The 12,555-nt window shown below is 65.5% G+C and overlaps 2 protein-coding genes across 3 annotated transcripts; both read right to left on the reverse strand.

Moving 5' to 3' along the window:
- Positions 1 to 1,534: 1,534 nt before the first annotated feature.
- On the reverse strand, positions 1,535 to 2,715 carry HEXIM1 (HEXIM P-TEFb complex subunit 1). The gene has a single exon (XM_063354616.1). It carries the CDS (start codon positions 2,453 to 2,455, stop codon positions 1,550 to 1,552), a length of 906 nt encoding a protein of 301 aa, XP_063210686.1. The 5' UTR covers positions 2,456 to 2,715; the 3' UTR covers positions 1,535 to 1,549.
- Positions 2,716 to 3,775: 1,060 nt separating this feature from the next.
- Positions 3,776 to 12,026, reverse strand: ACBD4 (acyl-CoA binding domain containing 4). Of its 2 annotated transcripts, none has more exons than XM_063354663.1 (10): positions 11,893 to 12,026; positions 11,647 to 11,767; positions 11,199 to 11,283; positions 11,008 to 11,128; positions 8,342 to 8,455; positions 7,027 to 7,133; positions 6,165 to 6,315; positions 5,026 to 5,183; positions 4,485 to 4,529; positions 3,776 to 4,311 (listed from the first exon to the last, which is right to left on the reverse strand). In XM_063354663.1, exons 1-10 carry the CDS (start codon positions 11,966 to 11,968, stop codon positions 4,201 to 4,203), a joined length of 1,089 nt encoding a protein of 362 aa, XP_063210733.1. In that variant the 5' UTR covers positions 11,969 to 12,026; the 3' UTR covers positions 3,776 to 4,200. The 2 variants fall into 2 exon arrangements, 1 of the variants encoding a protein (XP_063210733.1); XR_010073599.1 differs by having other exon boundaries at positions 4,222 to 4,311; positions 6,165 to 6,353.
- Positions 12,027 to 12,555: the final 529 nt, after the last annotated feature.

Consider the following 12,555-nt stretch of genomic DNA (forward strand, 5'->3'; position numbering starts at 1 on the left):
CCCGGGCAGCAAGATCCCGATTCCCTCGCTAGCGCCGGTGCCTCCCTCCGCAGCCGCACCGGGCGCTGCCTCTGCCCAATGATGTCATGGCAGCGGGGAAGGGAGCGCGGGCGGCTACCGGCCTCTTGAGCAAGTAGCCCTGCCGGAGTTGCCTCCATTCCCTCCCCGAAGCCCAGGAGCGGTGCCAGCCCGTGCCCCGCGGCAGCTCGGGCTTTGCCGGGCTCCTGCCAAACCCCGCCACGAGCCCCGGGGGTCCCTGCGCTGCCGTAAACCCCCCAAACCCCCGCACCGGGGCCACCTCGGGCTCCTCCTCCCCTACATCTTAACCCCTTTATTTGTTGTGGGTTTTCTTTTTATAAAAAGCTGTTTCCACCCCCCTCCACTGTAGCCTTTGCGGGGGGGGGGGCGTTTCCCCTGCTGCTCCCCCCAGGTACACGTTCATTAACACCCCCCCAATTTTCAGCCCAATGCCCTTCGATTACGCCACGGCGAAGCGGAGCAGGCTCAGGACCTTCCAGTACTTTACCCTTTAATTTACCCATTCCCCCCCCCCCCCAAAAACAAACCAACCCCACAGACCACGCAGCTCCTCCTGGGTTTTTGCCCCCCCGCCTCCCCCCCGCCCCGCAGCAGGTTCTGCAGCCAAAGGTTCAGCCTTCGCCTCCCCCCCAGCCCTCCGTCAGCCATTTCGGAGGCCGAGCGACTACTAAAACTTTTCCCTGGGCTGCTCCAAAAAAACTTTTTTAAGTCGTCCCGTCCGTTCCCCCCGTCCCCGTCCCCCCCCCATCACCTGTAGCTCAAAGTCCATTTTTTTTAGGCAGTTTTCCCCCAGATTCCAGCTCCCTGACCTGCCTTCCTGGAGACCCGGGAGGGAAGAAAGTGAAGTTTAGGCGAGCCTTTAGGCAAACAAATAGACTTTAAGCTTATTAATACTTCAGCAGCCTCCGTCCTGGACACGCTACTGAGAGTGGTTCTCCCTCCTCCAGGGATTTTTAACTATTTCAGTCGGTGGAGCAGGATTAGAAATGAGAATTTGGGGGGGGGGGGGGGGGGGGAATATAACGAAAAAAGGGTTAAGTGGGAAATTACAGGTAGTTTTAATCAAACAACGCCACAGAGGGGTTAGAACACCATGAAAATAATTCAAAACGTATTCCCTTCTGGAATGCCATCCTGAATATTTTCTAGAAAGCACACCGAAACGGTTACAGTTACAAGTAATTAAATTTATTAGACTTCTATATTTATTTTTTTTTTTTATATAGTCAGTTTGGGCCAATTTACAGCTTTCCTGGGGGATTTTTTTTTTTTTTTTTTTGGTTTAGACACAAAAAATAAAATTAAACCAGAAGCCGGGTATCACCGATACATCAACCCACCCACCCCCCCCCCCCCAATAACCCCCAGGGATGAAGGGGCTCCCCCCAACCCCCTCCCACTTTATCCCCCCCCCCTTAAAAAGGGTCCAATGTACAAGGTGGCCTGTCCCGTTCCCCCCTCCCCCTCCGGTAAAAAGCACCCCCCCCGCCCCCGTCCCCCCCCCCAAGGGTCACTCCCCCAGCTTGCAGGGGCCTTTCTCCTGCCGGGGCAGGTCCTTCTCCCGCAGCAGCCGCAGGTTCTCGGCCCGCAGCCGGTCCACCTCCAGCTCCAGCTGCCGCACCCGCGCCGCCTCCCCCCCCGCCCCGGCCTCCCCCCCGTGTTTTTTGCTCTCCATCCTCAGCCGGTTGTTCTCCTCCTCCATGCGGGACAGACACTTCTCCAGCTCCAGGTATTCCTTCACCAGCTCCTGCTTGCTCATGTTCTGCAGGCTCTCCACATGGTACCGCTCGTAGGTCTCCGAGAAGTCCCGCTGCAGGAACTCGCTGCCGTCCCCCCCCATCCCGTCGCTGCCCCCGTCCTCCTCCGTCCCCTCCTCCAGAAAATCCTCCTCGCTCGTGTCCTCCGACTTGGCGGCCCCTCGCCGCGGGTACAGCCCGGTTTTCAGGTCCGGCTCCTCCTGGTCGTGGTCCTCCATCAGGAACTGCGTGGTGTTGTAGGGGGCCACCGGTTGCCCCTTGGCGAACATCTCGGCCCGCAGCCGGGAGGCGCGTAGGCTCTGCCGCTCGTCGAACTGCTGTTTCTCCTCCCAGCTCAGCTTCGAGTAGGGCTTCCAGCGCCGCTTCTTCTTCGACGGCCGCCGACGGTGCTTCTTCTTCACCGGCCACTCCTCGGTGCGACCCACCGCCGGCCGGTACCGCGGGCCCAGGCCGGGACGCGCCGCTCCGCCCGCCGCCGGCCGCCCCTCGGCGCCGCCCGCCGCCTCCTCCGCCCCGGGGGGCGGCAGTCGCCCGGCCTCCCCGTCCGCCGCCGCCTCGCCGCCGTCGGGCTGGGGCTGGGGCTCGGGCTCCGCTTCACCGCGGGGCTCCGGTTCGCTCTGGGGCTCCGGCGCCGCGTCGGCCATGGCGCTCGGCTCCATTCCCTCGGGGACCGGCGCTACCCGCGCCGCATGGGGCCGCTCCCCCCCCACCACCCCCCCTCCCAAACTCCCCGTTTCCCCCTCAGGCCGCCCGGGCCATGGCGCGGGGCCCAGGCCCCGGGGGTCACCGATACCGGTCGCCGAGGGGTTAACGCCGCCGGGCCCGCCCCCCCGCGCGCATGGCACGCGCCGCCGCCTCCCCCCTGCCGCCTCCGCCGCGCCCCGCCCCGCGCTGCCACCCGCCGCCGCCGCCGCCTGCTCCCGACTGCCGTTCCCCGCCCGCTCCCCCGCCTTAAATACCGGCGCGCGCCCCGCCCCGCCCCGCGCAGGCGCGCTGCCCCGCCCCGCCCCGCCGCGCGCCCCGCCGCACGCCGCGCCCCGCCCGCCGCGCGCGGGCGGTGCCGCCCCCGCCGCCAATCGGCGGGCGAGGAGGGCGGGAACACCGGCCACGCCCCGCCCACTACGCCCGGCGGGAGCTGCGCCGCCATTGGACGCGCCGGGTGTCACTCCTGCGCGGCGCCGCCAATCCGAAAAGGGAGAAGGCGGGGCCGGGATGTACCACACGCTGAGCAAGGTGGGGGGGCCACCGGGAGCGGAGCCCGGCGACCTTCAGGGCCGCGTTCCCCCCCCTCCGGAGCAGGTGGAGCGGCCCGAAAAAAGAGTCCCTCCGCAGCGCGGAGGAGTCAGCGGGATGTGCTTGGATGTCGTCGTGTGTCCCGTCCCCCCCCTGCCTTTTTCCCCCCGGGGGATGGAATCTGTAACGGGGCGGGCGGCGGGGACGCCCCCGGGAAGGAAGAGGGGGGCGGGGGGGGCGGTGGGCGGAGGAACCCCGCAGCCGCGCTGCGTGGTGTGACTGTGCAGGCGGGCGGAGGGAGATGTAAACAAACCCGAGCGGTAAACAAGTCCCGCCTTAAAGGAACCGCGTCCTTTTTTTTTTTTCGGGGGGGGGGGAGGTCAGGGTAGCCCGGGGCCTGATCCTGCCACCCCCACAGGGGCGGTGTCCCCCCGTCCTTCACACGGTCCTTGAGCGGGGGCGGTGGCAACCCCCGGGCGGGGGGGGGGGCTGGGGGTTGCCACCCCGAGGGTCCCCTCCCGGCACCGCCACCCTCTGCCATGGCCTTGGGGACCCTAAGAATGGGGACAGGATGTGGCCAGGGAGGACAAGTCGAGGTTTGGGGACAATGCCCTGCCACACCTCCCCCCCCCCCCCAAAAAAAAAAAAAAAAAAGGGAACCTGGCAGCTGCCACCATGGCGGGGGTAAGGGGGGTGGCCAGGGTGATGGCTGTCGTCGTCCCCCCCCCAGCAGACAGCCCGGGGACAGATTGAAAAGGCAACTTTAATTGAGGTTCAGATGTCCAAGCACGTCATGGAACCCGGGGACAGGGACAGTGTCTGTCCCCCACCGCCCCCCCCAGCACCAGGTCCCTCTGTGCATGGCAGGGAGGGGATCCCCCCGCCCCCCCGCCCCCTTTGTCCCGGGGGGATCCCTTTCGGGGCGATCCCGCACCCCACGGACAGACATTCCCGTGTCCATCCCGGCAGATGAGTGACCCTGAGAGTGACGGTGACAATCAGCGGTGCGCAGTGGCGTCCCCGTCCCCCCGGGGATGGGGGGTCCCGGCCCGCGGGAGACCCCCCTGGCTGGGTGAGGCCCTTCCCTCGGTGATCCCGTGGCGCGTCTAAGCGGGATGGTGACATCCTGCACCCCGAGTCGGGGCCGGAGGTGGCATGGGGGACGCGGCTGTCACCTCATCTTGCCCTGCCAGCGGCGCAGCAGCCACTGGGTGACGAAGGGCCAGGCGATGAGGAAGAGCAGGGTGCGCGGGGAGACGGTCAGGGGCCATGGGGACGTTTCCTGGCGAGGGGACAGAGAGAGGCACCGTGGGGAGGAGAACAAAGGTGGCACCGGTGTGACCAGACAGTGACCAGACAGCCCCCCAGCCCTCTGCTGAAAGGCCAGTGGCAGCAGGCCACTGTCACAGCCCGGTGGTCCTTGTCACATCCCTCATGCCACCACCTCCAACTCACCTGTGGAGCGAGCGAGCGGCCAGGGTCGGTCCCAGCTGCATCCCCCTGCAAGAGAAGGGAGTTTTGGGGTGCAGGTGGGGGCTGGGCACCCCCTTTCCAGCCCCTGCGGCCCCATGAGCGGGAGGGAAGGGGCGGAATTGAGCCCACTCAGGGCTCCTGCGAGGGATGCGGATGATGAAACCGGGGTGGGATCCCTGGGGGCGATGGAATGAGGGGGGCAGTGGCTCCCTGCCTGCCTCCCCCGGCTCCCTTCCTGCCCGCCGGCACCCTGCCTGCTCCCTGCATGCCTCTCCTGTCTCCCTGCCTGCACAACAGGCACCTTGCCCGCTTCCCCCAGCTCCCTGCCTGCGCCCTCCCTGCCCCCCCAGTTCCCTGCCTGCCCCCCAGGGCAGATGAGAGCAGCACAACCTCCGCCCTGCCAGGATGTGTCACCAAACCCCGAGGTCTCCCCGGGCTGAGCCCTGCCAGCCTGGCCTACACCGGCGTGGGCATTGCGGCCTGGCCGGCATCGGCACATGGCAGCTCCCCGCGTGGCACCTACCTGGGCAGAGGCGAGCGTCTCCAGCTCGCTCAGGCGCTCCAGCACTCGCCGCATATCATCCTGCAGGGCCCGGACGGTGCCGGCCACGTGGGTGTCCAGCTGGTCCGGCAGCCCCTGGGTGCTCTCGGCATCCTGCTCCCCCCCGGCGAGCTGGAGATCTGTGGGGCACAGAGATGGGTGCTGCTCGGGGGGGGCACAGGGTGCCCATCGGGATGGGGCCCGGCAGCCCGAGCCCCCCTCACGCTCCCCCAGGACCCCTGTGCACTGTCACCCAACGGGGAGCGATGGAGCTCACCGGTGCCCGCACCGCACGCTGTTGGCTCAGCCCACACTGCAGCCGCTCCGGGCAGAGCCGGGAGCTCCCAGCCCAGCCACCCCCTCCTCGGGGACACAGGCCACCACCTCCCCCCCAGGTGGTGGCAGTGGGTGACCTCCAGCCTGCTGCCACGGCGGGTGCAGGGGTACATGTGGGTCACCTGGCTTCACCTGGTGCTGCCGGGACACTGAAGGCCATGCAGGATGCCTCGCCTGTGCCGCTGCCCCCCTGCCAGGCCCCAAACCCGCCCGGCTGCGGCTCGGCAAACACCCGGATGACCGGCGCTGCGAGCGGGAGACAGGCAGGGGCTCGGTGCCAGCCCCTGTGGCACCCAGGGGACGGCCCAGCCTGGCTTCATCCGCCTCCTTACAAGCCAACTCCCAAGGTCAAGCAGCCCAGGAGGGTTTTCCAAAACATTAACTTGGGGGGGAAGATAAGCATGAGATGGGTGGGCTGTGCCCAGGTGAGGCGGTGGCATCACCCCTGCTGTCCCAATGCCACCCTGGAGCAGGCACCCAGGGACCCGCACTCCCCAGCCAGCTGCTGGAGAGGAGCCAGTAGAGCATCCCCCAAATTTAAGCCATTTAGTGAGAAATGGGCAACACAAGCCACATCCTAGAGGGGTAAAGACACCAAACTGCTTGGGGACCAAGGGATGATGAGAGGGGACACTCAGGACTGCTCACGGCTACCGAAGGACCTGGGCGCTGGAGCCAAACCGTGCCCCGTTGGTGGTCGCAGCCCCCCGGAGACCCAGCCCTGGGTGCCGGGAGGTGGGGAGGGAGCAGCGGGAAGGCACGCAGGAGCCAAACGCTGCACCCACCTCTCTCGGAGCCATGGGCTGCGAGGCCAGCGCCGCTCCTCCCCTCTCCTCTTCTGCCTTCGCCCCGTTCCCCCTGCCCGGTGCCGCGGGGCATGGGGGGCTCAGGCCCGGCCCCGACGCCATCCGGGGAGAGACCCAGCGGCCGCCCAGCCTGCGCCAGGGGAGAGAAGAAGGGCCCTGAGACCCCCGCTGCCCTCCCCAGGGGCACAGCCGGTGAGAGGCGGGTGATGCCAGGGCAGTGGTGGTGTCGTCCCCCAGCCCCGCAGTGACAGTGTTGGTGGTGGAGGGCACGTGGGGCTGAGTGAAGCTGAATCCCACCAGCAACACCAGTGAGCACAGGGTTTGGGAGGTGACAGAGCAGAATGCCCAGGCTCGAGGTGGCAAAAGAGCTCCAGGAGAAGCCGGGCAGCGGGGACTGGTGTGTGTGCCCACCCTGAGCCTCACCGTAGCACCCCAAGTGACAAACGTTGCCCGGTGGCAGGGAGCAGAGAGCGAGTGGCCGGGGTGTAAGCAAGGTGCCCCCACCAGCCCCACTTGGGGCTACTGGCCTCATTCAGCCCACCAGTGCCCCACAGGAACCGCACCGCAGGAACATGGGGGGCTATGGGTGGTACTGGGGCACACTGAGGGCTCCTCAGCCTCCCCTCGGTGACGGGGACCCGGCTCCAAGAGGGACACAAAGCAGAGAGGGGTGCAGCCGGGTGGCCTCGTAGGTTTTGGGAGTCTCACTGGGCTCCCAGCACAGCAGTGCAGTGCCGCGGTGGCGTGCGGAGCCGAGCACGGAGAGATCTGCCTGTGCAGCGCAGGCAGGGCAAGGCTGGCAGCAGGTAAAGCCTCCCAGCGCTTCCCAGCCCTCCGTTACCTGCTCAGGCTCCATAAGCTCCAGGGTATCGCAGTACACGTCCCCCTCGGAGTCACTGGTCACCTGGCTACCCTCAAGCGCCTCGGCGGCAGGAGCCAGCCCACCTCCTGGAAGGGAAGCACAGGGCTCAGCCGCGGGCAGCGCTGGCAGGGCACAGAGGTGCTTCGGCCATGTCCGAAGGGCAGCAGAAGCTCAGCGCAGCCGCAAGGCAACAGGTCCACAAGCGGGCAGGAGGGCAGCGGCCGCGTGTGCAAGGCAAGGCAGGAGGAGAAGGAAACTGAGGCACAGAGGGGGAAGGAACCAGCTCTGTTACTAACTCCCAGATTACAGTCGTTAATCCAAGGACTGAATTCCCCCTTCTCCTGCCCACGGTGTCACAGAGCCCCGCTCATGGGCGGGCACGCTCCGACGCGGTGCCATTTTAGGGTTTCTCTGCCCCTGTGCAGCTCCCACCTGGGGACAGGGCTGCCGTGGCAGCCAGCCGACCCCCCGGCACGGCGGGGAGCTCCTCCAGCGGGATCCACGGCCCCAGCTGCTCTGGGAGGGAGCAGGGACCGTTCCCACCACACCAACTGCCACCGGGGTGATGACAGCACGCCCCGCCGCGCAGGCAGGGACGCTGCCCAGCTCCCTGCACGCTGCCAGCCCAGGCGTGCTCGAGGAGGGGCACAGCCTGGACGCAGGCGCTGGCTCGGTGACCATATATGTTTCTTGGGGGAGGGCCGGGATGGCAGCAGGAAGAATGTTTCCCTCCCTGGCGCACCCTGCCCAACGCAGGGCACAGAGAGAGGCCCCTCCGGGCTGGGAGAACTGCACGTGCCCTCAAGGGACACAGCGGTGGGTGGGTGAATGTGCAAGGGGGTGTACAAGAAAAACCAAGGACCGAGGCGTCAGCCCCGGCACAGGCAGGGAGAGCTGGGGCTCGGCACCATGGGTCCCAGTGCTGCTGAAGGGCCGGACTTGGCTTCAGCCGATGGAGAAGGTCCCCTCCCAGAACACGGACCTTCCAAGGCAATGTTTTCCCAGTCCACAGGGAAACACCCTCGCCTTCTCACTGCATTTAGCAGAATCAGGCCCCTTGGCACAGGTAAGAGCAACACGGAGTCCAACCACCACGCTCAGGGTTACCCCGGCGTCGAGAACAGCACCAAGAGCCAGACCCACAAACAGCTCTGGCTCGCCGTGAGTTGGGCGACACCTGCAACACCCGCAGAGTCAGACCAGAGGTGCCTGAAGCCCACAGTTCCCCAGCCCCGATGCCAGTGTCTCCTCCGCGGGGTCTCTGCCGGGTGCTGGTCACACCAGGGAGACCAACCTGGCACGTGCGGCCCGTTCCGCTGCTCCTCGGGCAGGGCGTCTTTGGGGTGCTCCGGAGCCGGGCTGCTCGCTGGGTCATCCTGGTTGCGGTTGGCTGTCTGCTCCTGACTGCCTGCACGGAGGGGAAGAGGCAGAGGAGAATTAACGCGTTGCAGGCGATCCTCTCAGTGCAGGCTGGGCTCAGCACGGCTGGGGGACACACGGATGCAGGGCCACCCTCCTGCCAGGCAGGCCAGCAGCCTCCGGACAGGCACAGCGGCTAGCAGAGATGGAGAGGGGCTAGCTCCATTTGCCCACGCCTGGGAATCAACGCAAACTCAACTGGTCAGCAGGGTCTACGCCGGGCAGAGCATCTCACTCACCCGGGGGTGACAGGAGAATCCCTGTTCCCCGAGCCCCTGCGGCAGCAGGCAGAGGGATCAGCACCAGCCAACAGCTGGGTTAACACCAACGGATAACGGCCACCATCCTCGTCCCCTGGCAGGGCACACGGCACATCCACGGTAACAAACAGAGCCTAACGCAAGAAGGGTTGGCTGGGGAGAGCCTTGTCCAGGCAGCGCACGGCACATCACCTGCGGGAGCTTTCAGCTGGCAGCAGCACCCCAGGTTGGGCCCGGGGATCCAGCCCTCCCCGCCGAGCCCGCGGGGTTAAGCCCAGCCACGTTTCCTGCTGCCCCTGGGGACTTTGCTCCCTGCTCCTGGCCAGGCAGGTATGTGGCAACCTGCCCTGCCTGTGCCTTGCCTGCACATCTCTGCCATTCCCAACCTGCCTTTGCCACCGCAGCGTGCCCATGGCTGCGGGACCCCCCAGAGCCCAGCCCAGGTGACTGAACGCCCCTGGGGAGGACGAGGGCAGCCCTCACCCCACACAGCAGTTAGGGCCAGGGCTGCTCTGCTCAGGGACCATCGCTGTCCTCAAATCTCTCCTCAGCGCATGTGCTGTGGCCTCTAAACCTACCCCATAGCAGGGGAGGGTGCAGGCAGGGTCCTGCCACCTCACACATCACTACCTTGCTCCAACTCCAGCCCCCTGCACCTGCAGGGCTGGCAGGGCAGCACCAGGCCTGCTCATTAAAAGCTTAATTGTCAGTTACTGCTTGCTTCAGAGTCTTGGCCTACACATACAAGATGCTACACATACAAGAGGCTTTAGACCTCTTGGGACCCTGAACTGTTCACGATTTGGGTTCCAAGTGCCACTTTACGGTGTGTTGACTTTGTAAATGAACAAAACCAAACCTGCCCGGACTCCCCCGGCACAGCGCCTCTGTTCCCCAAAAGCTCCACAGCCGCCGAGGGCCCTGTGCCTTCCACACACCCCTCCCACCCGCCGTGGTGTCTAAAACCACCTTTCTCCTCTGGCTTATTGGTAACAGAAGCTGCAATCACACAAAATCTGAAGGCGGTTTTGAGAACCTTTAACACAAATGACTCAACAGCATAAGATGTTCAGCAGCTTAAACCAGGCGCCTCGGGCTCATTCGCTCCACAGATGCTACTGTGAATTTAAGTGACAGTAGCGCAGGATGACACTCCCATGAGGGTAATGACCAGGAGTTTTGACCCAGCTTTTATGTTCCAGAGAAAAGCCGAGTCTATTTGCCTTTTAAAGGAGATTCAGTGTCAAAATGGAGAACAACAGCACTTGGGTACCACAGGAAGGCGCAGCCATCCTGAGGTCAAGCCCTACAGGCGGCGTGTTTTCAGCATCCTTGTTGGAAGCAGGGGGTGACAGTACATGTGACAGACGCAGGACAGATGCCTGGGGACAGGCGGGGAGCGAGGCTATTTGTCAGTGCTCTTCCAACATTAGCAAAGCACTGACAGTTTACACAACCGCTGCAAATATACCCTGAAAGCTCATCTGCTGCTGAGCTCATCTACTGGAGACACGGCACAGCCAAACCTCCAGACACACAGCTCCGCACCAGTCGACGCTTTTCTGAACCACCACGTCCAGCCCCTCACTCATGCAGGCTTCTCACAAGTCAGGTACACCGAGGACTGCCCTGCTCCGGGGGTGGGACATGTCCCCAGCCACCTCTCAGCCTGAGGCAGCAGCCACAGGCATAGAAGGACTCTGATCTAGCACCAGGCGGTCCCAGTAATCCCGTTTCTCAACCCCAGTTTCTCCATATCCACTCCACGGCAAAAGCTGGCCGGCCTATCCATATGTTTACATGAGATGACCCGCGCTCACTGTACACAGCCCGCCTTACCCGGAGGTGGGCCAGCACCAAGAGAAAGCACAGCCTGCTTGCCCCAACACCCCACGGAAGCCGATCCCTGGCTCCAGGGATAGGGGCGAAGGGGCACTTGGAAGCCAAACCTCAAGTCCTCTTCTCAAAGTTTTGCAGAGAGAAAGCCCAAGCTGAAAAGACACCTGCGTCACTCGAAGAGACACTTGTTTGGGGGTGCCCAAACAAGCAGCTTGGCAGCAGCTGGGTGATGGCAGGGGAGTCAGATGGGACGTGGTGCGTCCATCCTGTCCCCCCCTCAGGGGGGAAAGAACGATGTGCCCTGGTGAGGAGCAGAGCCCAGCGGTGATGGCCACACCAGCGCGGAAGCAAGCAGGGAAGAGTGACGTGCCAGGAGAGAGGAGTGTGGCACAGAGGTGGGGGACGCGCTGGGCACAAGCGGGGCACAGCGGCTCCCACTCACCCCTTTTCCTCTTGAAGAAGGCCTCAGGGGGCCGGGGCATGTCATGGATCACCTCGTAGAGCGGTTCGAAGTACCCAAACATCTCCTCTGTCGTCTCGTCCATGGGCACCGTGTCGATGACCTGGGGGGTCAGGAGCTCACCAGGGGCACCACCAAGCACCCACCGACCCCGCTCTCCCCCTCCTCGTTACCTTTTGGGCCACTTTCTTCATCTCGGCCACATAAGCTGCCATTGCCTCCTCTTTGGACATCCTCCCCAGGCTGTGCCAAGCATCCCTGTGGGGGGCAGTGGCCGTGAGGTGAGGAAGGGGCGGGGGGGAACCGGACCCGGGGCGGGATGGAAGTGGGGATAACTGGACCCGGGCAGGGGGGGGAACTGGACTCAGAGGGAATGGGGTGGGGGGATAACCGGACCTGGGAGTGGGGGGAACTGGACCAGGGGGGATGGGAGGCGGGATAAGCGGACCCAGGATGGGGGGAACTGGACTCGGAGGGGACAGGAGGGGGGATAACTGGACCCGGGGAGGGGGGGGTGGAACTGGACCCAGGGGGGACGGGAGGCGCGATAACCGGACCCGAGGGGAACGGCACAGGGGATAACCAGACCCGGGTGGGGGGAACCGGACCCGGTGGCCTTACCACTTGTACCGGCCGATGGGGTCCCAGAAGCCGGGCCTGGGTCCTTGGCAGCGCCCCGCCGTCGCCTGCTTGTAGTAGCTGTAGAAACGCAGCATCTCCTCATAAGACGGCCGGTAGGAACCTACGGAGGGACGCGACTTCAAGCAGGGCCGGGAACGGGGCCGGGAACGGGGCCGGGGGCGGCTGCCTCTCGGCCCCGTTCCCGGCCGCAGCCCCTCCGACCCCATTCTCGGACCCCCAACTCACCGCTCCGGGGCAGCCCTTGGATAACCTGGACGGCGGCGCGGAACTGGGCCCCGCAATCCGCCGCCGCCTCCTCCATGGCGCTACCGGCCCCGCTGCCCGGCTCTCCCTCCGTGAGGGGAGAGGGCGGGGACCAATCAGCGCCCGCCTTCAATCAACACCCCCACCCCTCTACCAATCAGAGCGCCGCTTCCGAAAGTCGTCGCCCCGCCCCTTCGCGCCCGGCAGCCAATGGGGGGAGGCGAGGAGAGGGACGGCGGCAGCGCGGCGCCCCCTGGCGGGAAGAGGGGGGAACGCGGCGCGGGGTGGGGCGGGGGAACGGGTGCGTGGGGGGGGGGCTGAGCACCGGGAGAGGGGGTGTGTGCGCCGGGACGGGGCACCGGGACTGTGAGTGTGGGCACCGGACTGGGCACCGGGACTGCGAGTGCACACTGTGTGTGCACCGGGACAGGGATTGTGTGCAGCAGGACGGGGCACCGGGACAGGGCACCGGGTCGGGGAGTGTGGGCACCGGGACAGAGCACCGGGATGGTGACACTGTACACTGGGACAGTGCACCGGGGCGATGCCCTGAGACAGTGTGCAGGAATAGTGCTCCCGTGCACCGGGACAACGCACCGGGACATGGGAAGAGGACAGTGTGCTAGAGCGTCAGTGCACCGGGAC

Source organism: Chroicocephalus ridibundus, chromosome 17 (genome assembly GCF_963924245.1).
Source record: "Chroicocephalus ridibundus chromosome 17, bChrRid1.1, whole genome shotgun sequence".
NCBI classification, from domain to species: Eukaryota; Metazoa; Chordata; class Aves; order Charadriiformes; family Laridae; genus Chroicocephalus; species Chroicocephalus ridibundus.